General features: G+C 49.0%; 1 protein-coding gene across 1 annotated transcript; it reads left to right on the top strand.

Moving 5' to 3' along the window:
- Positions 1-349: 349 nt before the first annotated feature.
- Positions 350-18,868, top strand: CNIH4 (cornichon family AMPA receptor auxiliary protein 4). The gene is made up of 5 exons (XM_027613501.1): positions 350-494; positions 3,781-3,849; positions 8,730-8,842; positions 14,673-14,813; positions 18,666-18,868. Exons 1-5 carry the CDS (start codon positions 426-428, stop codon positions 18,691-18,693), a joined length of 420 nt encoding a protein of 139 aa, XP_027469302.1. The 5' UTR covers positions 350-425; the 3' UTR covers positions 18,694-18,868.
- The last annotated feature ends 3,980 nt before the right edge of the window (positions 18,869-22,848 follow it).

The raw sequence follows: 22,848 nt of genomic DNA, 5'->3' as shown, positions 1-22,848 counted from the left end.
GGAACACAAGCAGCGGGAGTGGGGGAGGGAGAAGCAGGCCCCCCGCGAGCAGAGAGGCCGACGGGGGGGCTCGATCCCAGGACCCTGGGATCATGACCTGAGCTGAAGGCGGACGCTTAACGACTGAGCCACCCAGGCGCCCCTGTTCGCTAATTCTTGTCATAAATTTCGGAAGGAATCAGATTGAGGGTAGCATTCCGACCGTCCCCCAGTCAGGTGTTGTGCTCATGAACTACACTTCCCAGCATGCGCCAGAACTACGGCGGCCGGGTGGTTCGAGGGAGGACTACAACTCCCGGCATGCCGCGCCGTGGCGCCCGCACTACGCGCCCCAGCGGCCCCGGCGAGGACCTATCAGGGGCGGGCGGGCGCGGCGGGCGCCGCAGCCCGTTTGACGGAAGGAGCGGCGGCGGCGGAGGAGGAGGATGGAGGCGGTGGTGTTCGTCTTCTCTCTCCTCGACTGTTGCGCGCTCATCTTCCTCTCGGTGTACTTCGTATCCTTGCCTGTGGCGGGCGGAGGCCGGCCGGGCCCCGCGCCCGGGGGACGGGGCTGAGGCAGGGCCGGGCAGGTGCGCGGGGGCGAGGGCGGCGCGGCCGGGACCGGGACCGGGGCGGCGAGCGGGGCGGGAGGACGGCCCAGCCGGGAAGGCCCGTCGGGAAGCCCGCCACTCCCGCCGCCCCCGCCCCTGCGCACCGGCCGCGGCCGGGCGGCGGGGCCTCCCTGGCGGGGCCTCCCTGGCGGGGCCGCGGGGGACACTGAGGTCCCGGGCAAGCGGACGCGACGTGCCGCCTCTGGTCGCTGTGGGCGACAGCCGCCGCCGCCCTTGTGGCGCCGGGGCCTTGGCGGCCGGGCCCTGCCTGGGACTTGGGCGTCGTGCGGGGCCTGCCGGGGCCCGCGGCCGAAGCAGCCCTCCGCGGGGGACCGTGCGTGGGACCGTGCCGAAGCAGCGCCCGCACAGAAGACTGGCTCCTGTGCTCGTCCGCAGACTGGTGTACAGGCCAGCACGTGAGGTTTGGACCCGCACCCTGCCCTCAGGGAGCAACCAGTCTTCGTCGTCGCCCAGTGCATCCTCCAGTTCAAGTCATTAACATGTTAGGAAACAAACATGCGGAATTGCATTTTCTTTCCTTGGAAGTCACTCGTAGTGCTTTCTGATGGAAGTAAACTTCCTGTTTGCCAGAGCGTCTTGGCTTTGGGGTGTTGGTAGCGTGTGCTTTCAGCGTGCCCTCATGGTATGGTGGACGGGCAGTCCGTTGGAGAGGAAAGGGACAGAATTTGCAGTCAGGACCCTTTCCTTAGGTAGATGTTTGCTGTGCACAGTGCTTCACCTCTCTCCGCCTGGGGTTTCTTATCTTTACCGCGGGACCTGTTCACTCCCCAGCTCTGGGTGTGTACAGCGAGAACACGCGTTCCGCGCCCCGCAGCACCGCGTCTGCCTCCCCGGCCCCAGTTAGCTGCACTTTTTACTTGAATTCTAATGAGAACCTTGAGTTGGTTTTGTGTTCTTTTAAGATTTTATTTCTAAGTAATCTCTGTACCCAAGCTGGGCCTGGAATTCACAACCCCAAGATCAAGACTCATATGCTGTACCCACCGAGTCAGCCAGTCGAGGGAGAACCTTGAGTTTTCTTAGGTTTGGTGAACTGACTGAAACGGCAGAATCACGGGCCCAAGTTTTGACGACCTATGTCCCTCTTGCGACCTAAGGAACTGGGACTTCCAGAGAAATGAAGCATGGATTTCTGTATTTGCAGTTTGGCAAGCTCGGCTTGATAGTTTAAAATAGGCATGGCTTATACCAATTTATGTGCACGGAAAAATGTTAGGTGGAATATTTGACTTAGACATTCAGGTACATTTAGGGTATGTTTTGATGAGATTCAGTATATTGTATTACTGTATTTTTGGATAGTTGCACTAGCTTAATATTAGAGGCGACAGGTAGAAAACGGTCAGAGTAGAAGTTCTGTAGGGATAGAAGTTTTCCTGGACTTTGAACCATGAAGAAAACCACGGAAGGAAAGGGGTGGATATTCAGAATCCAGGCAAGAGCAGAGGTGCAGATTCGGGTGTGTTTATGGCATTTCTGGATGACCGGGTTAAAGAATGGACCATCCGGAGGACATGGTTGATTTTGGTGGTAGTAGAAGGTCAGGTGGGAAAGGCTGGATTCAAGCAGATTTTGAAGGGTTTGGGTGTTAAGGCGGGGAGGGCTTTCACTTTTATCCTCTAGGCAGTAGGGAGCCCCTGAACATTTTTGAAGTAAGCAAATGGAGTATTAGGAAGATGAATCTGCAAAGTGGGTTGGAAATGGGAAAGACTGGAAGGTAAACCGCTGGGGAGTGGGCCCCTGTGAGTTTGAAACAGCTCTGAGTGTGGGCAGGTGAAAGGGATTCATGGGTGGAGTGAGGAGGAAGGCTGGGTGTAGGATGTGAAACAGATGTGACAGAAATAACTTGTCGCGGTTTGAGCTTGGGCAAATGGTGCTTGTGTCAGCGACAGAAAGAAAACACATTTGGAGGCAGATGATTTGTGGAAAATGAGATGAGTTTGACTTTGTGTTGAGATGTTGGGGGGAATATCCATATGGAGATGTTTAGAATTTACGTGAACTTATTTATTTATTTTTACTTGTTTCATTGGACATTTTCAAGCATAAAAGTAGAGAGCATAGTGAAATAAACCCCGTTTCTGTCACCAACAGTGACTTTCAGCATTTTGCTTTCTCCTTTCCTGGGTGGGGAGGGGATGTTGGAGTGTTTCACAGCAAATCTCAGGCCTTGTTCAGTTGAGGACTTTTCCTTCTGTATCACATATCCTCGTGAGTTTACATTTGGTACTGAAAACCATTTTTTTTTTTTTTAAGATTTTATTTATTTATTTGAGAGAGAGAGAATGAGAGATAGCACGAGAGGGAAGAGGGTCAGAGGGAGAAGCAGACTCCCTGCCGAGCAGGGAGCCCGATGCGGGACTCGATCCCAGGACTCCAGGATCATGACCTGAGCCGAAGGCAGTCGCTTAACCGACTGAGCCACCCAGGCGCCCTGAAAACCATTTTTTTGCTTAATTCTAGTATAAAGTGTGTTTAATGTGGAAGGTTTCGGAAATAGAGAAAAGTATTAGGAAAACAGATCACCTGGAAGGAGACATAACCAGTACGGACATAGGACCATCCTGTATTGATGGTTTTTTTTTTAAGATTTTATTTATTTATTTGAAAGAGACAACAGCGAGAGAGGGAACACAAGCAGGGGGAGTGGGAGAGGGAGAAGCAGGCTCTTCGCGGAGCAGGGAGCCCGATCCGGGGCTCGATCCCAGGACCCTGGGATCATGACCTGAGCCGAAGGCAGATGCTTAACGACTGAGCCACCCAGGCGCCCCTATATTGATAGTTTTGTATCTTTTTTTTCACAGCTTGAGTCTTCAAAGACAGTTTATGGATCTTTCATAAATAAACACTTTTCCTATTATTGGGAATTCAGGTTTTTCACATTTAAATTGTTTTATTTTCCGTTTCTTAACGGTCACTGATTTTTGAGGAACTCCGATTGAATGGTCTCGTATGGGTCACTTTAGAATTGAGCATAATAAGATTATTTTGAAAATAGTTGAAGGAGTATAACTCAGAAAATTGAGTTGTCTAATGAGTGAACTTTACGGAAATAAAAGTTTTTCAAGTCAAATCTAATTCTGCGCTGCAATTGGGTTTCTGTCTGAAACTTAAAGACAAAAATAGTTGTTCTCAAAGAAGTTTTACAATTCCTTATCTTGGTCCTCAGATCATTACATTGTCTGATTTAGAATGTGATTACATTAATGCTAGATCATGTTGCTCAAAATTAAACAAGGTAAGACATTTCTTTACTCATTTCTGGTGCTGAAAGTGGTTCTCCATTTTCTGCATTAGAGATTATTTATAGATAACCAATGTATGTGTATGTGATTTTGAAGTTCATGTTGCTGCTTATTCATTGGAATGTTTGTAGAGCTACTGTGTTTTTGCAGTATTTTAGATCGTGAACCAAACCAGAGGACCTCACTGGAAATTTTGTTTCTTTACTGTGCTTCTTCCTTGTCCCTGTGCCCATCAGTACTTATGAGGGAAAGGCTCATTATTGAGGGTAATGGTATTTGTCCTCTGTGTCTAAACCCATCTTCCCTGCTAGTGACAAAAAAGCTCAGGCTGTTTTTTGTTGCATAAAAGACGACCTTCTTTTCGTGGCTTGCTGAAAAATGGAATTAATGAGTTGATTTGTTTCAAGGCCATTTTACCTTTGGTATATAGTCAGAACTTTACGTTGGCAAGAATATGCTGAGTTGCAGGGTTTGTCTGGATGGGGGGAAACCAATTAGTCCTGATCCATTTTATGGGCTGAGCAGACAGAAGAGCTTTCTGGATAAAAGTTCATATAACAGTTCCCTAAATACTGAGAGGTGCTTTTGGCTTGACCTAAAAATTATTCCCATGTGTCTTTTCACCTCTTCATCTGCTTAACGTTTCTCTGGCCCACGAGGGGAAAAAGTCACATGTGGAAAACTAAAATTACTAATAAACGATATTCCTCCTCTTCTTGTTTTCGTTATTTTGAATTTTCCGGAGCATGGTTTAATACAGTGATTGATTTAAATAAAATATTTTGTATTTATCTGCTGTACTTTAAAAAAAATTGAGATGTAATTAATATTAGTTTCAGTCCTCATCGTCTTCAGAAGAATGATTAGATATATATTTTACCAGCTGGGTTGTATTTCTTTTTATATTTCTTACTCAATATTTTAGAGGGTATTTTAGGGGGTGTTTAATTGGGTTTTTGTTTATAAAAATAAAAATTGGAAATGCAAAGTTAAGATTACCTGGATTCTTCTACTGAGAAATTACCCCTTCAGTTTGAAGTTAAGTCACTTTCTTTAATGTTAACTTTTACTTTTGTGACGGTAATATTTGCACACAACCATAGTCAAAGGTACTACAAAGCTCACCCTGAAAAACAGCAGTCCCTGCCTCACCCCTTTGAATCCAATCTGTCATACTTTTTAGTGGCAGCTGATTTCCACACTTGAGCTGTTAATTTGTTTCTGATATTTACATCCATATTTCTCTTTTATATGCTTGTACTGCTATTTCTTGATTTATCAGTTTTAAGTATCATCTCTTGACTTCTGAGTCAATATGATAGTTTTTAGGTACCTCTTTCCCTAAGCATCACCTCTCCTGTTTTCCTTTTTGAGTTAAATTGATACTCAAAGTTTACATTGTTACAATGTACTGTTACAGTAACATACTAAATCTTTTTTGGTACTGAGCCTCATAGTAGACAGTGATCATATTTTTCTTTCTTTTGTGTTTTTCTGGATAGCTTTCTCTTTCCCAATGTTAATAATTGCTACATTTTTAAAATTTCCTTAGTTTTCACTTACCCATTATGAAGTCTTTTCAGATATATCTTTAAAGCTTTACTGTACTATTTTCTATGTGGGTCAAACATTAATCTGTCGGGGAGCTCTTTTTCCAGGTGACCTTTCTCCTCAAGACCACTGTCCTTGCTGTGGTCTGGACTGGCCGCTTACAGGCCCGCCCCACAGCCCGCATCCTGGGACCCCTGGTCTGGGCCCTCCTTGGAAGTCATGTCTTCTTTTCTGTTGGCCCACTGCTCCATTTTGCTGGAGTAGCTTCTTGAGATTCGGTACATGGGGACTAAATTCGGATGCCTTGCATGTTTGAAAATGTCTTGTCCTTATCCAGGAGCGATAGTTTCTCTGAGCATAGCGTTCTAGGTTAGCAAAGATTCTCTTTCAGAGTTTGAAAGACATTGGTCAGTAGTCTTCTGACTTCCAGTGTCATTCACGTCGGGCAGTATGATGCCGTTTTTATTTCTTCTTTCTCTTTTATGTGATCCCCCCGCCTGTCGTTTTTTGTTTTTTGTGTTTTTTCCCTTGTCCTCTCCAGAAGTTGTAGAAGCTTTTTTTATCCTTGGTGTTTGGGAATTTTGCAGGGCTTTACCTTTGTGTGCCTTTGCTGAGGCCTTTTTCAGTGCACTGTTTCGGCCACCTTCCCCCCCCCCCCCCCCCCCCCCCCCGTTTCAGCCATCTTATGGCTCTTTCAACCTGGGAGATCTGTTCTTTCTTTGATAATGTGCTCCCCCTTCCCCCCCCTTCTCTTTCAACAACTTTCACACACTGGATAATTGATCTGCTGGATTATCTGCCTGGTCCTTTCAAAAATTTTTATCCCTCTGTTTTTTTCCTACCTTTTTGTTTCAAGATTCCCTCTGCTCTCTCTTCTGATTTCCTAGTGTGCGTACCATTTAAGTCAAGTTTTCGTTTCTAAGAGCTTGTTGTCTTGGCTCAAGTTTGAGTTTTTTAGCTCTTTGAAAATTTTGATTATAGTAGTTTTGAAATTTCCTTCTGTTTCCTCCATTATTTCTGTTCCCTCCAAGCTCCTTTCCCTCTGCGTTCTTTCCTCTCATATTGGAGGCTTCCCTCAATTTCTGGTTCATGGCTGTCTGTCCATATGTAAGGGTAAAGCCCTAAGATACTCACGGGAAGCCCGTGCGCACTCCAGGCTGTTGGCCGAAGTCTACCTGGGCTTTTGTCGGGGTGCCCCAAGGGCAGTTGTTTTGTCTGTGTTCTCTCTTGTGCCATCCAGTTACTCCACAGGAGAACTTTCCAGGCTCCTGCTGGGGGCTGTAAACCTAGTGCTGGTATTTAGAGAGCAATTAGGGGAAGAACACATTGCTAATAAGCAGTGAAGAGAATGAAAACATAGAGCTTGGTTGGAAAGTAAGTAAAGCAAGCATCATCATGTTAAGTATCGCTTCCTAAAACTTTTGCTTCCAGTTTGTCTGTGGAAAACACGGTAAGAAATACAGTTTGGGAGCTACTGCGTGTGGGCGGAGGGCCCGGGGAGAGGAACAGGAACCGGGCTGCCCCGTCCAGAGCGCTCGCTCGGCCTGTGGCTTCGGTGGGCTGTCCATCTAATTCTGTACAGCAGGGATCGTCATCTCCCATCTTATAGGGAAGAAAATCATAGCTCAGTGAGGGTAGGTGACCTTTCCTAAGATTGCTAAGCTGATCAGTAGGATAGAGCAGGAATTCCACCCCAGGTTTGACTCTGCAGCTTGCACTGGTCAGCACCATGCGCAATTGGTTACACTTTATTTTTTTATTTTTTAAATTGGCTTTTCTTTTTTAAAGATTTTATTTATTTATTTGAGAGAGAGAATGAAAGAGAGAGAGCACAAGAGGGGGGAGGGTCAGAGGGAGAAGCAGACTCCCTGCTGAGTAGGGAGCCCGATGCGGGGCTCGATCCCGGGACTCCAGGACCATGACCTGAGCCGAAGGCAGTCGCTTAACCAACTGAGCCACCCAGGCGCCCGAAAATTGGCTTTTTTTTTTTTTAAAGATTTTATTTATTTATTTGACAGAGACATAGCGAGAGAGGTAACACAAGCAGGGGGAGTGGGGAGGGAGAAGCAGGCTTCCCGCAGGAAGCCCGAGGCAGGATCATGACCGCAGCCAGCGAGGGCAGCCGCTTAACGACTGAGCCACCTAGGCGCCCCAATTGGTTACACTTTAAAAAAATTTAAATTTAAATTTAAATTTAAAAAAAATCTGTATTACATATTAAAAAGTTCCAGTTGATTGCAAATTAGGTTTAAGGCCTAGCAAATCCCTTCTTCTTTGTTTCCAAAAACACTCTCTAAAATCTAAGTGCAGAGAGCCCTGGGGCCAGTGTGTTTGGGTTTATACTGTATTGTTCTACCACTAAGTAGCTGACTTTGGGCAAGTTACTTAACCTCTGAGTTTTTCTCATTTCTGCAAGTGGGGATTACCAGTTTGTGTCTGCATAAATATATTAACTTCCTTTTAAAGAAAAATCTCTATTCATAGGGGAGGAAGATTATTGGTGAGTGGAGGACTTAATAGCCCTTGGTGCATGAGAACTAGAATATTGCACAGTTAACAAAGGGAGCACACAGAAGGGCAGTGGGTGCTCGAAAGCCGGTAGGCTGGCATCCTGCTTCATTACCATATTTGTTCAACTTTAAAAAAAAATATGTATTTATTTGACAGCACAAGTAGGCAGAGAGGCAGGCAGAGGGAGAGGGAGAAGCAGGCTCTCCACCAAGCAGGGAGCCCGACGTGGGGCTCCATCCCAGGACCCTGGGATCATGACCTGAGCCGAAGGCAGATGCTTAACCGACTGAGCCACCCAGGCGCCCCATATTTGTTCAACTTTGAGCTGTTAATGTGAGCTGTTAAGTACCTTTTGTGTGCATGCGTGTGTGTGAAATGATTTCCCTGCAGGATTCTGGAGATTGGAAAATGTTGAAGATTGATATTCTGACTTCCAAGGCATTATATATTGGGATATAAACCACCCCAAATTAGAGTAAGAGGCTTTAGGACAAACACTGGACTAGAAAGTAAATGATGCTCCATTTTCACCCCGGTTGTCATTCATGCCTTCTTCGTGAATGAATCTGAACCTTTGCTTAGGATAAAACATAATTGAAATTTAAGGACATTATTTTTAAGCTGTGCCTTGATGTATTTGCATGGGGTAAGCGGTTCCTGCAGTATGGAGATCTGGGTCATCTGAGTCTAAAAATAATCTTGAAACATGAGCTTGTAAATTCTCTGTGTATTCACTGATTTAGCTTCAAATAACATGCACATTCAGGAAGAGCGCAGCAGGGAGGTATAATACTATGTTCTTCCCTTGCAGTGGGTAATTCCAGAATTGATTGGCCATACCATTGTCACTGTATTAATGCTCGTTTCATTGCACTGGTTCATCTTCCTTCTCAACTTGCCTGTTGCCACTTGGAATATATATCGGTGAGTATAGTTTGTTTACGGCTTTGTGTTGCGGCAATTTAAAGAAAAATTTAAAAAAATGTAATAGCTTTTTCTTCTGCAATAAAATACGTGCCAGTCAAGAAACACATGACCGCAGAATGCTACATTATATCAGCATATGTTTTTGTTTACTTTGGTATACTGGACAAGTAGCAATTTGCATGGGCCACTCTTGTGATAAAAACACAAATTTACATGTGTAAATTTAAAAAATATGGAATGTTTAGTTGTGATGTCTAGGGACTTACGTGTTTTACATTAAGAATGATCAAAAGTCTGGGCGCCTGGGTGGCTCACCTGGTTAAGCGACTGCCTTCGGCTCAGGTCATGATTCTGGAGTCCCGGGATCGAGTCCCGCATTGGGCTCCCTGCTCAGCGGGGAGTCTCCTTCTCCCTCTGACCCTCTTCCCTCGTGCTCTCTATCTCTCATTCTCTCTCTCTCAAATAAATAAAAAATCTTAAAAAAAAAAAGAATGATCAAAAGTCTGAGAATATAAGATTCTTGTTCCTTATATCTGCAGGTTTTTAATTAGAGTATATTTGGAACGCTCCAGAGAGAATTTCATTTTAAAGTCTGCAGACTGGATAATGTCAGAATTCTAATTTAACGAATTTAGGAAGCTTTTCAAACATAGCTTGGTGTAAACACTAACTGGATATAATAGTATGGTTGGGCACTTGTACAGTATGTATTTTCTTGTGAAGAACTGTGGGATAATCTTGACAAACTTGAGGTTATTTTTAGTTGTTCTAAATTTTTAGGTTTGTTTTTTGTTTTTTTTTTAAACTTTTATCTAGTTTTAGGGTAAAATCAGCTGATCTTTACATGTGATTTTTAATTTTTATTTATTTTTTAAATGTGATTTTAATTTTTTAATTTTATTTTTTTAAAAGATTTTATTTATTTATTTGACAGAGAGAGACACAGCAAGAGAGGGAACACAGCAGGGGGAGTGGGAGAGGGAGAAGCAGGCCTCCCGCCGAGCAGGGAGCCCGATGCGGGGCTTGATCCCAGGACCCCGGGATCATGATCTGAGCCGAAGGCAGACGCTTGACGACTGAGGCGCCCCTAAATGTGATTTTTTAATTTTTATTTTTTAAAGTTTATTTATTAACTTTTTACAGTTTGTTTATTTTGTTTAGTAATCTCTGCACCCAACGTGGGGCTTGAACTCAGCGACCCCAAGATCAGGAGTCACGTGCTTTTCGGACTGAGCTAGCCTGGTGCCCCATACATGTGATTTTTTTAAAAGTGCAGTTAGAAAAAGAAGGACAAAAGAAAATAATAAAGGAGGGGTGGGAAGGGGGTAGGGAGCACGTGGTAGTGGAAGCCCTGAGGATGAGGAAGTGACTGGATTTGGGGAAATGAATTTATTTATTTTTTTAAATTTTTTTATAGAGGGAATGAATTTAAAAAAATAGGGACGCCTATGAAGCCCCGCATCGGGCTCCCTGCTCCGCGGGAGGCCTGCTTCTCCCTCTCCCACTCCCCCTGCTTGTGCTCCCTCTCTCGCTGTGTCTCTCTCTGTCAAATAAATAAAATCTTTAAAAAAAACTAAAAAAATAAAAAGGTTAAAAAAATCAACAGATGGATCCTGCCCCTCTTTTCAGATGTCTGCACTTTATGCTTTTGGGGATGCAGACATCTGAAGTGGACAAAGAGGCAAAACACAGAATAACAAAATACTCTGGGTCAGTGAGAGGCGGGCTGCAGGGCCTGATGAGCGATGGGGAACCCGGGCTGGGAGGGAGTCGGATGGCTGCGCACGGGCCTCTCAGGAGAGCCGGTGTGAGCGGAGCTGTGCAGGGCTGGTGAGGGATTCTCCGGCGTGCCAGACACGGGGCGGGGGAGGGCTGGAAGGGAAACCAGCAGGCAGACACGCAAGGCATATTTAAGCACTAATCGGGTGGCAGCCACCTAGATGTAGGGGTAGGAATAGACAAAGCTGGTCATGTTGGATAGGATGGGTCACAGAGAATCTCGGCCCAAGGAGTTGATCTATAAATACAGGTACTGGTAGCATAGAGTTCACCCATTTAAAGTATTTTTTTTTTTAAAGATTTATTTGAGAGAGAGAGAATGAGAGAGAGAGAGAGCACGAGAGGGAGGAGGGTCAGAGGGAGAAGGAGACTCCCCGCTGAGCAGGGAGCCCGATGCGGGACTCAATCCCGGGACTCCAGCATCAGGACCTGGGCTGAAGGCAGTCGCTTAACCAACGGAGCCACCCAGGCGCCCCATTTAAAGTATTCTTTTCGCTATGTTTTTGGTGTAGAGATTTTTTTAAAGATTTATTTATTTATTTGACAGAGACACAGCGAGAGAGGGAACACAAGCAGGGGGAGTGGGAGAGGGAGAAGCAGGCTTCCCGCTGAGCAGGGAGCCGGATGTAGGACTCGATCCCAGGACCCTGGGACCATGACCTGAGCCGAAGGCAGTCGCTTAACAACTGAGCCACCCAGGCGCCCCTTGGTGTAGAGATTTAAGCAGCCATCACCACAGTCTATTTTAGAACAGGTTTATCACCCCAAAGGGAAGCTCTCTATGTGTTAGCAGTCACTCCTTCCTGCCCTCCCCTCCCGGCCCTTGGCGGCGACCAGAGTATGCTCTGTCTCCTAAGACCCATTCTGCACAGACACGTCATAGAGGAGAGTTCAGTACGTGCTCTTCTGTGACGGGCTTCTCTCACTCGCTGTAATGTTTTCAAGGTTCATCCATGGGTGGCAGGTGTCAGTTCTTCACTCCCTTGTATCGCTGAATAATATTCCACTGTACAGATAGACTACATTTTGTGTGTCCATTTGCACTTGAGGGGCATTTGAATTGTTTCTATTTTTGGCCTATTATGAATAATTCTCCTGAACATTCATGTGCACATTTTTGTGTGGACATACGTTTTCATTTTTCCTAGGAGTGGAATTGCTGCGTCATATGGTAACTTTATATTTAACCTGTTGACAAACTGCCTGGTGCAGCTGCACCATTTTACCTTCCCTTCGGCTGTGTTATGAGGGTTCCACTGTTTCCACATCCTTGCTAACCTGTTGTGTGTCTTTCTTTCTTACATTTGTTTTTATTTAAGTCCTCTCCACATCCAGCGAGGGGCTCGAACTCTTGACCCCGAGATCAAGAGTTGCGTGCCCTTCCAATGGAGCCAGCCAGGCGCCCCTGGGTCTTTTTAGTTTATTTTTATTTTTATTTATTTTTTTATAAAGATATTTATTTGAGAGAGAATGAGAGAGAGAGAAAGCACATGAGATGGGGGGAGGGTCAGAGGGAGAAGCAGACTTCCTGCCGAGCAGGGAGCCCGATGTGGGAGTCCATGCAGGAACTCCAGGATCATGACCTGAGCCCAAGGCAGTCGCTTAACCGACTGAGCCACCCAGGCGCCCGCGTCTTTTTAGTTTAGCCATCCTGCTGGGTGTGGTGTTTCACTGTGGTTTTGATTTACATTTCCCTAATGACTAAGGGAATTGAGGACCTTTTCATGTGCTTAGTAGCCCATTCATGTAGTCTTTGCTCTGTATGTTTTTGATTAACTAAATTGATGAAGTAAAGTGTCTTTGGGAAGATTTTTCTGGAAGCCTCGTGTAGTATCGATTGGATGGTGGGGAAAAGCCAGGAGGTGTAGGGAAGCCTGTTCAGAGTCTGGGGTGAGGCCATGGAGCTGCACGGGGGTCGGGATGCAGGAATGCGGAGGAGACCACCGCCAGTGCGGCGCTAGGAGGGAGGGGGCCTGTGAAGGGTGGGGCGGAGAGCCCGCCAGGACCACCAGGAAGAGAGACCGTGCTGCGAGGTCACCTGGATGGCCGAGGAGGACAATACTGTCATCAGAGACGGAGCTGAGGTGTTGTCTGCACCCTCCACTCAGCTCTAGATGGGCTGCAGGATTTGGGGGAGAGTTTCAGATTTGTGGGCCGCAGGGGCACTTGCGCTTCACAGAAGTCATTGCTGAGAAACCGTGCGTGTGGCAGGAAGGGGTCGGGGGCGGCGCAAGGTCAGGACACGTCATCGTCGTACTAGTGGTGGGGGCAGTCGGGGTGTTGCCACCCGTACAGTTACACTGCTGGGCCCTCCCGGAGTGACCTGGTTTCCTCACTCGTAAAGGGAGTCCTTCAGGGAAAGAAGACTGTGACATACGGAGTGACGTGAAATAAATATGAAAGCCTAAAAGACTCCACCATATGTTGAACACAGTCTCTTCGGGGTTTTTAAAAAACAACTGGACTCTTCTGAGTGTGTGGGAACCCTGGGTGGGATTGGTTCGGGGTTGGAAGGAGGTGCATGCTGGCCGAGCCTTTCTCTTCTGCCTTTGCTTGTCCCGCCGCGGCCAGGCCTCCACCACTATGAAAAGTAGATTTCCGGCTCGTCAGAGTATTATTATTTAATAATATCTTGAACTTGGCCCGTTTTTGTAAAAGTTACATAGAGCTAGACACTACATGTTGACTCAACTATCTGCTGTCTTAACTGAAGAGGAGTTTTGTTTTTACCGTGGTGGTACTTACTGTAAATCATTTCCATTCTGTCTTCTTTAAATTGTGCTTAGGCTGGGTGCCATTTACGAACCGGGCAGACTGAGGCTTATTATCTCCAGATCAGCAGGAGCACCACAGAGAAGGGCTCTCATCTGGGCATAGATGTGTCTAATCTCGTTTCATAGAATTTTTCTTTTCTATCTTCTGTGAAATGGGAATAATTATGTTTAACACTCCTTCTTATAAAGATGTTGCATTAAGGGGCGCCTGGGTGGCTGAGTCGGTTGAGTGTCCGACTCTTGGTTTTGGCTCAGGTCATGATCCCGGGGTCCTGGGATTGAGCCCCGCGTCGGGCTCCCTGCTCAGTGGAGAGCCTGCTTCTCCCTCTCCGACTCGCCCTGCTTGCTTATGCTCTCTCCCTCTCTCAAGTGAATGAATAAATCTTTTTTAATAAAGATGTTGCATTAATTATTTTAGAACTTTCTAAATGAAGTTTCTAAGAACTTGATAAAATTGTTTTGGTTTGGAGCCCCCTTTACTTGTGTCCGGTGGAAGATGGCTGTAGGCATGACCAGTTTAGGAGTTTCCTACAGGTGGGTAAAAGGGTCTTGATGCATCAAATATCCTTCTCTAGATTGTCACTGTTTTGTTTCAGAGGGTGGAAAATTACAGCACAAATCAACAAGTGTTGTGTCTTTCAAAGGAAAAGCACGTGGCGCCCTGTCCATATCTGGTCGGAATTTAAGGCTGCTATGATTGGTTCACTTTTTTTTTTTTTAAAGATTTTATTTATTTATTTGACAGAGACACAGCGAGAGAGGGAATAAAGCAGGGGGAGTCAGAGAGGGAGAAGCAGGCTCCCCGAAGAGCAGGGAGCCCGACACGGGGCTCGATCCCAGGACCCTGAGATCATGACCTGAGCCAAAACCAAGAGTCGGACACTCAACCAACTGAGCCACCCAGGCACCCCAGTGGGTTAAATTTCTTAATTAAATTAGAGTTGGCAGGAATATGATCAATAAAAATAACTAGTGAAGAGGGTGCATTTCATACCACACATTTAAAGTGTTCAGTGCTTTTTTTTCTTCAGATTTTATGTACTCATTTGACAGAGAGCGACACAGCGAGAGAGGGAATATAAGCAAGGGGAGTGGGAGAGGGAGAAGCAGGCTTCCTGCTGAGCAGGGCTCGATCCCAGGACCCCGGGATCAGGACCTGAGCCACCCAGGCGCCCCTATTATTGGTTCACTTTGGAAGGTTGGCTGTTATTGGGTACTTACTTTTGAGTATTTTTACTGACGATTTGGTTGTCCCTTTAACGTGTGCTCCCCAGGTTCATTATGGTGCCGAGTGGGAACATGGGGGTGTTTGACCCCACAGAGATACACAACCGGGGGCAGCTGAAGTCGCACATGAAGGAGGCCATGGTCAAGCTCGGCTTCCACCTGCTCTGTTTCTTCATGTATCTCTACAGGTGAGTTTACAGCGTCGCGGCACTTCCCCATTGGTGATGCCTGCTTTCGGCAGGTGAGACCACTGGCCTGTGCGACTTCGTGTGGGCGACCCAGAGCTTCGGGGGTCCTGCGGGCTGCCGGCGGCTGTGTGCATTTTGTATAAAAGTGTGATCGAATCCGTGTGCTGTGACCTGCACTGGAGCAACTCTGTGGCCTTCGCTCCTCCTTAGCCCCGACGCTGGCCCCGTGCTTTCTCTTCCTTCCCCGGTGTCCAGGCCTCACTGCCGGTCATGAGTGGTGCTGGCCACACTCCCAGGGACCGGCCTGCCGCGGGTCTCCTGGGGGTCAGGCGCGGACAGCTGAGAGTTGGTGCGGTCTTTGTCGGCCGTGAGGATCTGAGGGTGGCGCTGCCTCACCCGCGGGCCAGGTGGCCCATTCGGGTAGAACCGTGTCAGCCTCCTGGTCTCGGCACACGGAGATGAGCGCCACCAGCGAGGCCTGGCCCTCAGACGTGGGAAGCCTCGTGCGTCCCGTGTTAAATTATCTTTAGAGATAAACATGCCACCTTCTTTACCTGTCAGAGACTGATGAACAGAGCAAGGAAGAGAGACAAGATTGTGTGCCTATGATTTCGGATTTCGTTAAAAGTTTAGGAGGCCAGAAGTCAGGCTTAACCTTTGCATGCAAGCTTAACTAGATCATGCCTATTCTTTCCCCCAGGTAAAATTAAATTTTTCACACAGGCATGAGGACTCTTAGGAAGAACTTGTGTTGAACTAAACTGCTGTCATTCAGAGGGGTCCAGTAATTAGAAACTGCATAGAGATAGTGGTTCTAAAAAATTGCTGTTTGTCTGAAACAGTTTTGAAGTCAGAGCCATTTTAGCCTCTGCCTGATAAAGCAGGCTTCCTAAAATCCTTCTCCTGGGCTTATTGCAGCCACAAACAGATTGGATTGAAATTAGGTTAGATTCTTTTCATTATTAATCATATTTGCTTTTTCTGTATTTTATTAATTTTTTTTAAAGTAATCTTTGTGCCCAATATGGGGCTTGAATTCCTGGCCCCGAGATCAAGAGTCCCACGCTCCACCAGCCAGGAGCCCTGTCCTGGTTTTTAAAATAAGAAAAGGAGGGACGCTGGGCATAGAGTTACTTAAATAAAAAAAAAATCTCTCTCTCTCTCTATAGATATATTGGTATTTAGATAATTGATAGATATCTATGTTAACTAACTTGAGTTTAAATATTAGTTAAATAATTTAAAAAGTGGGATAGAAGAAGCACACTGGTATCATTTTCTGGTTCTCGAACTATACGTCACTCCTTATGTGTTTAATTTTTAATCCTTAATGGTGAAAAATAAAGAGCAGAGAAATATAATATATATATATATATTTTAGATTTATTTGACAGGGACACAGCAAGAGAGGAAACACAAGCAGGGGGAGTGGGAGAGGGAGAAGCAGGCTTCCTGCAGAGCAGGGAGCTCGATGCGGGACTTGATCCCAGGACCCTGGGACCATGACCTGAGCCGAAGGCAGATGTTTAACGACTGAGCCACCCAGGCGCCCCAAAGAAATGTAATATTAAGATATGATGACATACCGTCTTCTGGCTTTTTTTTTTTTTTTAAAGATTTTATTTATTTATTTCAGAGAAAGAGAGAATGAGAGATAGAGAGCACGAGAGGGAAGAGGGTCAGAGGGAGAAGCAGACTCCCCACTGAGCAGGGAGCCCGATGTGGGACTCGATCCCGGGACTCCAGGATCATGACCTGAGCCGAAGGCAGTCGCTTAACCGACTGAGCCACCCAGGCACCCTGGCTTTTTTTGACTTTTTAAAAGTGAAACCATGTGAGGGGCGCCTGGGTGGCTCAGTCGTTAAGCGTCTGCCTTCGGCTCAGGTCATGATCTCGGCGTCCTGGGATCGAGCCCCGCATCGGGCTCCCTGCTCCGCGGGGAGCCTGCTTCTCCCTCTCCCACTCCCCCTGCTGTGTTCCTGCTCTTGCTGTCTGTCTCTCTGTCAAATAAATAAAAAAAAAAAAAAAAAAAAAAAAAATAAAAGTGAAACCATGTGAAGGTATCTGGGCCGCCAGAGAGGTTCCCTCATAGTTGCTTCTGGAGAGGCCACGGGCAGGGCTGGGAGCCGTGTCGCTTGCGGCTGTCTTGTGTGGCTGCTCTTGGTCACAGCGGAGCCCGGGGGTGGGGGGGAGGGGCGGGGGGATGCAGGATTGTGGGGGGAGGAGGAGGCGTAGACACCAAGTCCTGGGATTTGAAATCACACAGAAGTCTCCGGGGTTGGCCGGGGCATGGTGCTGGAGGCGGGTGGAGGGGCCGGGTGGCCACTGGGGGCAGGTCGAGGGGGGACCCCGCACAACTGAGTGTAAGGCAGGCAGCCTTCATAGCAGGTTTGGGAGACGCCGCGTCCCTCTTTCTTGCCTCGCCTCCTGAGCTTGTCATGTCCGCCACCCTGCTGTGTCCTTGCCCCTGGGCGCACCCACTGCTCGCACCCCGGATGAGGGAGCGGTCTGGTCTCAGAGGACATGTGCCTCACGCTTTCTCCAGCTGGGGGCTGCTGCTGTGTCTGGTGGCTTTATTCCCAGCCGTCCGGCCCCTCACCAGGCCTCTCCAGCTTCGTGTTGCCTGCTGCGTGGCTGACGCTCAGGGTTTGTCCCATGGAATTAGAGGGGAGAATGCCCATCTTTAGAGAGTGCTGGACTCAGTGCCATTGGTATTGGGTTGGGTGCCAGCCTGGTGCCATCTGGGCCCCACTGCTTACTGTGTGACCCAGGGCTAGTTTCTTAACCTCTCTGTGCCTCAGTTTCTTCATCTGGAAATGGGATAGTAACTAGTACCTACCTCACTGGGTTGTGATCCGCGCTAAATGAGATAATGCACGTAAAGCACTTGGGTTTATGCTGACCTAGAGTTAACTCGCAAAAATCTTTTTTTTTTTCCTTTAGATTTCTTATTTATTTGACAGAAAGATAGCGAGAGAGGGAACACAAGCAGGGGGAGTGGGAGAGGGAGAAGCAGGCTTCCCACGGAGCAGGGAGCCCGATGCGGGGCTGGATCCCAGGGTCCTGGGATCACGACCTTAGCCGAAGGCAGACACCCAACGACTGAGCCACCCAGGCGCCCTGCAAAAATCTTTCAGGAGTATTAGCTACTGCCGTTAATCTGCGCTGTGTGCGGCGTTCACTAATGTGAAATTTGGACAACTAAGGACACCATTAGTGGTGTGTAAGGGGTTTCTGTGTATTCTGGTCCTCTGCTCTTAGCACAGCCAGGCTGACTTCAGTACAGGGCCATGATGATGGTCCTGTCGCCGTGTAGGTCGCGGTGGTTTGGGCGGAGTGTCCACCGAGTGACTGCCACGTGCCCGACGGGTCAGGCTGCATGGATGGTGCCCGGGGTTCTGCACAGAGTCTGGCGCGAAAGCGGGGGCCGCTAAGCTCAGTGCTTGGGGCCTGCAGTGGGCCCTCCCGGCCGCTGTGAGGTCCGTGCAGGGGCATCCCGGGTGGACAGGGAGCAGGGATCTGGCCCTCGGGACGGCAGGTACAAGGCCTGGCTAGGGAATTAACGTTCTGTTTTTTGTTTTCTGGACATGGCTTCTTCTGAACTCTAGCCCAACGTTGGTTTTAGGTTATACTCCCATCCCCACCCCAGTTATTTATTTTGTTTCGTGAAAAAAATCAGGGGATTTGAGAGGCCCCAAGTAAGTAGTCCTTCTTGTAAAAACTGTAGCAGTGATTGTCTTTTGCTCAAATGAATGTTCCTTGCTGAGCCTCAGAGACACAAGCCGGGACAGAGCAGACTTGTCGGCACATTGCTCAGGGGCCGCTGGTAACGCTCGTCTCTTCTCTCCGCAGTATGATTTTAGCTTTGATAAACGACTGAAGCCGGAGGAGCCGCGGCCCGAGTCCGCCCACACCGCAGCGCGCAGCCCGGGAGCCTGAGACGGCTGAGCCCATCCTTAGAACCGGGACCATAGCAGTATATTTTTTCCTCTTTGAACAAAAAAAAAAATATTTTTGCTGTATTTTTACCATATAAAGTATTTAAAAAACACAAATTGAGTTTTTGTAGATTTCTGGTTCTCAACTTTAGCCCGAACCCCGATACGTGTTTCTCGTCATCTGCGTGTTGAAGATTATTACCGGTACGTAGCAGCGGGAGCACCATGCTGGCCTTGCGAGCCAAGACACAAAGGACACAGATCAGAGGGAAAGCTTACCAGAAGCTCTGCCGAGGAGGCAGAGTGTTAGAGCAAGCAGTGCTGTTAACCCGGGCAGAGGAAGAGAGAAATGACCCCTCTTTGGCAGCTTCATATATTTAATTCGGTGTCAAGATTTATGGGACTGTCAGCTAAAAGTCTTTTCACAAGAATGTTAACAGAAAATGGCATTTCGAAAAATACATCTTTGCAGAATCTGTGAAACCCTATAAGCCATTTGCCCAGGTACAATGTAATTCCTGCTTCTAGAAAGGAAAATAAATCAAAAAAGCAAAGTTTTATCAAGAATTTTCATTTAAAGCCACTGCCTCCAAAATCACCCTCAAACCCATAGGAGCTGCTCGGTCCTGTGGGTCTCGCTCTTGTATTCTGAGGACCCCGTGGCGTCTGGTCTCTCAGACACATTGCCTCGTGGGTTTGGAGAGGTGATTTGGTAGAAGATGCGCATCAGATTAGAGCAGGACTAGCTGGTCATCGAGTGACCGTGGAGCCCTTCACTGCTCAGCTCTGTCCTGCCGCGCCGATGTCCACTCTGCGACTCGGGAGACGCGGGCCAGGCCGTCTCACGGACGTGGTGCTGCCCAGCCAAACTTGGTGCCCTGGAGCGGGGTCTGCTCTTGCCGTTGGTGCGCTGACCTCTTGGGCTCTGTTTGCCTGGGGATGTGACCCGGCCGTTCATTCTCAGTCCTACTTTGCGCCCTGACGTCGTCATCTGAGGCACTGGCCTCTAGGCCAGACACGGCTGTGTAACAGCAGAGTCCAGGGGAGTGACCCACGTCGGGGCAGAAGCGGGGCAGCTACACAAGGTGTGGGGTCACCAAGAGATCAGACGCTGCGTGTCCTTTCGGTCTGGCCTGGGCAGAAGGGCCCCTGTCTGGAGCGTTTGGCTGCACGTGGCAGAACAGGGACTGGCAGCTGAGGGAAACAGGCCATTGGCCTCCGGGGCCTCGCGAGTCCCTCCTCCGGGTTGCTGGTCTAGCTGACGCTGGGAGCCAAGCAGCTGTGATGTGGAAGTGACTGGGGGGCACCTTCCCTACCTTTTCCTTTGGAGGTGCCTTCCCGCCTTTTGAAAAACCCAACCCGAGAACAAACCGATCTCTTCCCCCATCGTTCTCCCCACTCTCCAGTGCCCCAACGTCCTGCTCAAGCTTTTAAAGCCACGAAGCCGTGCGGGGGTGGGGGGAGGCTTCAATCCTGAGAGCTGAAGAGACACGTCACTTCAAGCCGCTGCAGGCGGTGGAGGGTTTGCTCTCCCCCCGCGAGTCTTCTAGCAGCGAGCGCAGACCCGCGTCGTTGGCGAGCCCAGGCCGTAAGCCCTTCTGAAACACTTAACTGGTTGAGAAGGAACAAAGCTTCCGAACTTGAATTGCTCATCTGTATCAGAGCCAGGAGAGGGGGTGACTAGTGTTTGTGTTTTCTCGGGGTCCCTCTACGAATGATGAAAAGAGGGGAGAAGCACGGACTTCGAGAGCTGGGGTTAAGTGCTAGGGATTCGTGCACTGTGCTTTCCCTGACCTTCCAGATCCTTCCATCTCCCCACCGCTTAGCGGGAAGGGAGGCTGGAGGTGGCCTTGGAATCTCTGCACGGGCAGGACCCAGCGCCCACGGGGTGCTCCCGCCTGTGACCTCTGCCTGCGTCGCGTCCTGGCTCCTGGTCCCCGTCCTCGCTGAGCATGGAGGAAGCCAGAGCCGAGATGCTGCTCGCTGCCCCGAGCCCGGGAGCCCCTTTGGGCAGCTCTCCTCCCTCGCCGAGGACAAGGCAGTGGGAGTCCGAGCCCGCTTCCTCTCACACCATCATGCTCTGCAGCTGAGAGCCGAGGATGCTTCCCGTGGACCTGACTCCGTCCGGCACTTAGCACGTCCTCTGCGCGATTGGCCGTTTGTGGGCAGGGGGTCTCCTGCCGCCACCTGACACCATTCCTCGCGCAGAGGCCCTGAGCGGCTGCTGGATGCACAACGGTGTCCTACTGTGGTTCCACGGCTCTCTCAGCAAGAAGTCCATCCGGGAAGGAAGACATGATGGAGCGACATAAGGCAGGTCCCACTGAACGGGCTGAGACCTGCGGGGCCAGGATCGGAGACCACCGCACCTGCTGTCCTTGCGACCAAAACCAGAGTCATGGTGGCAACAAGCGTCAGGTGCCGGGCGGATCCGTGCCTGGTGTGCAGCGGCGGCCAGCGAGCCGGAGGAGTGAGGCTGCAGTGCTGCGAGGACCATCGAGACGCTGGCCCCCGGAGCCTGTGTCGCGTCAGCTCCCCTGGCTTCCGGAGAGGTCGTCAGCGAGGCCTTGTGCTTCTCAGCTGAGCTTCCTGTGAGGCTTCTAGGAGCCCATAGTCAACGCGGTTTGCTTTAGTTAAATAAACATCTTTCGCCCGAAGTAGTCGAATTCCCAAACGAGGGTCACCCCCAGCTGAAGGGTTAGCGTCACGAGCTGCGGTCACCACGTCAGACATTAAGACTGTCGCTGTCCCGGGGGTCGTTCACGGGGTCCTGCGTCGGGCTGCTCTTTCCAAGTCCTCGGTCAGAGCTGCTTTTGTGTTCAGTTGCTGCTCTGGAGGCTGGGCGGGCGCGGCTGGCTTCCCTGGGGACCCGTGACCGAGCAGTCCTGTCATCTGCACCAGGTCCCACCGAACGTTAGCACCTGGTCAGAAAGTCTGCTTAAGCAAACAAGGCCCCGTGCCCACCACGGCCCCTGCGTGCGTGACCTTGAGAGGGCACAGGAGTCTGCGTGACGCACGAAGGTGCCGACCGGACCTCGTCCCCCTGCTGCTCTGGGGACCACATGGTTTTGGGGCGAGGGGCTGGCACTTGAGCGGGAAGGAGCTTGAGTCCTTCCTTTGTCTGTTTTCACAGCTCAGTTCACGGAAATCGATAGTCTCTCAATGAGGATGTGACGTGGAATCAAGTCAGATGAGGAACGAATCTCCTCTGAGGGCTCAGCTTACTGCTTACGTGAAGCGCGGCCTCATTCACAGCAGGCACGACCCGTGGGGCTTGATGAGAACGGACACGTCCTCTCCATCGGCTGGAGGCCTGTGGGGCATGGCCGGTCCTCGTGTGGCTCCACGGACACAGTAACAGGACTCAGGCATGTTGCTTGGTCATTTTGTATCTTACCAGCTACATTCTTGGTTTTTCCCTAATCTACCTGACATCGACATCGTTAAACATGCAATACCGTCATATTTTTGTATGCATCTCTGTAAGATAAGGGTTCTTAAAACACACGACCATAGTACCAGCAGCAACACCTTACATAAACTGCACTCGTTCCTTAGGGCTAAGCCTGCAGGTGGTGCTCAGACGTCTGTCCTTCCCCCCCCCCCCGCCCCAACGGTTGGCTTGATCGCCCTGAAATCCAGACAAGACGTGTCCGTTTCATCTGGCTAATGTCCCTGCATCTGCTGGGCTCCCTCTGCTTTCCTTGCAGTTTGTTGCAGAAACTGGGTCATGGGACCTAGCCGTCAGGTCATTTATTGCGTAGAAGTCCCAACATTCTGGATTTTGCTGGCTGCATCGTCTCTACTGACTTTTCAGCCAATCTTCAAAACTCGTTTGACGATTTACTGCGTGTCGTCCGAGGCCACAGAGCCGAGCGGCCGGTACGGTATGGTCAGCTGCCGCTGTTAGATGCGGGCACCCAGCTTTGGCAGGTGGAGGAACTTGTCCGAGCTTCGTGTCAAGTGAGAGGATCGAGTGAGGCCTGAGGACTCCAAAACCACGATGTTAACCACTACTCTCTAAATTCACAAAACGGGGCGCCTGGGTGGCTCAGTTGGTCAAGCGTCTGCCTTCGGCTCAGGTCATGATCTCGGGG

Source organism: Zalophus californianus, chromosome 10, assembly GCF_009762305.2.
Source record: "Zalophus californianus isolate mZalCal1 chromosome 10, mZalCal1.pri.v2, whole genome shotgun sequence".
Lineage (NCBI taxonomy): Eukaryota > Metazoa > Chordata > Mammalia > Carnivora > Otariidae > Zalophus > Zalophus californianus.
Note: the sequence above shows the minus strand (reverse complement) of the source record. Positions and strands in the feature narration are given on the sequence as shown.

Excerpts from the sequence above, each read along its gene's own strand:
- CNIH4 (XM_027613501.1), top strand. The coding sequence starts at position 426 with ATGGAGGCGGTGGTGTTCGTCTTCTCTCTCCTCGACTGTTGCGCGCTC. Across the intron at positions 495-3,780 it reads TCTTCCTCTCGGTGTACTTC|ATCATTACATTGTCTGATTT; the intron begins GTATCCTTGCCT and ends CTTGGTCCTCAG. Across the intron at positions 14,814-18,665 it reads TTCTTCATGTATCTCTACAG|TATGATTTTAGCTTTGATAA; the intron begins GTGAGTTTACAG and ends TTCTCTCCGCAG.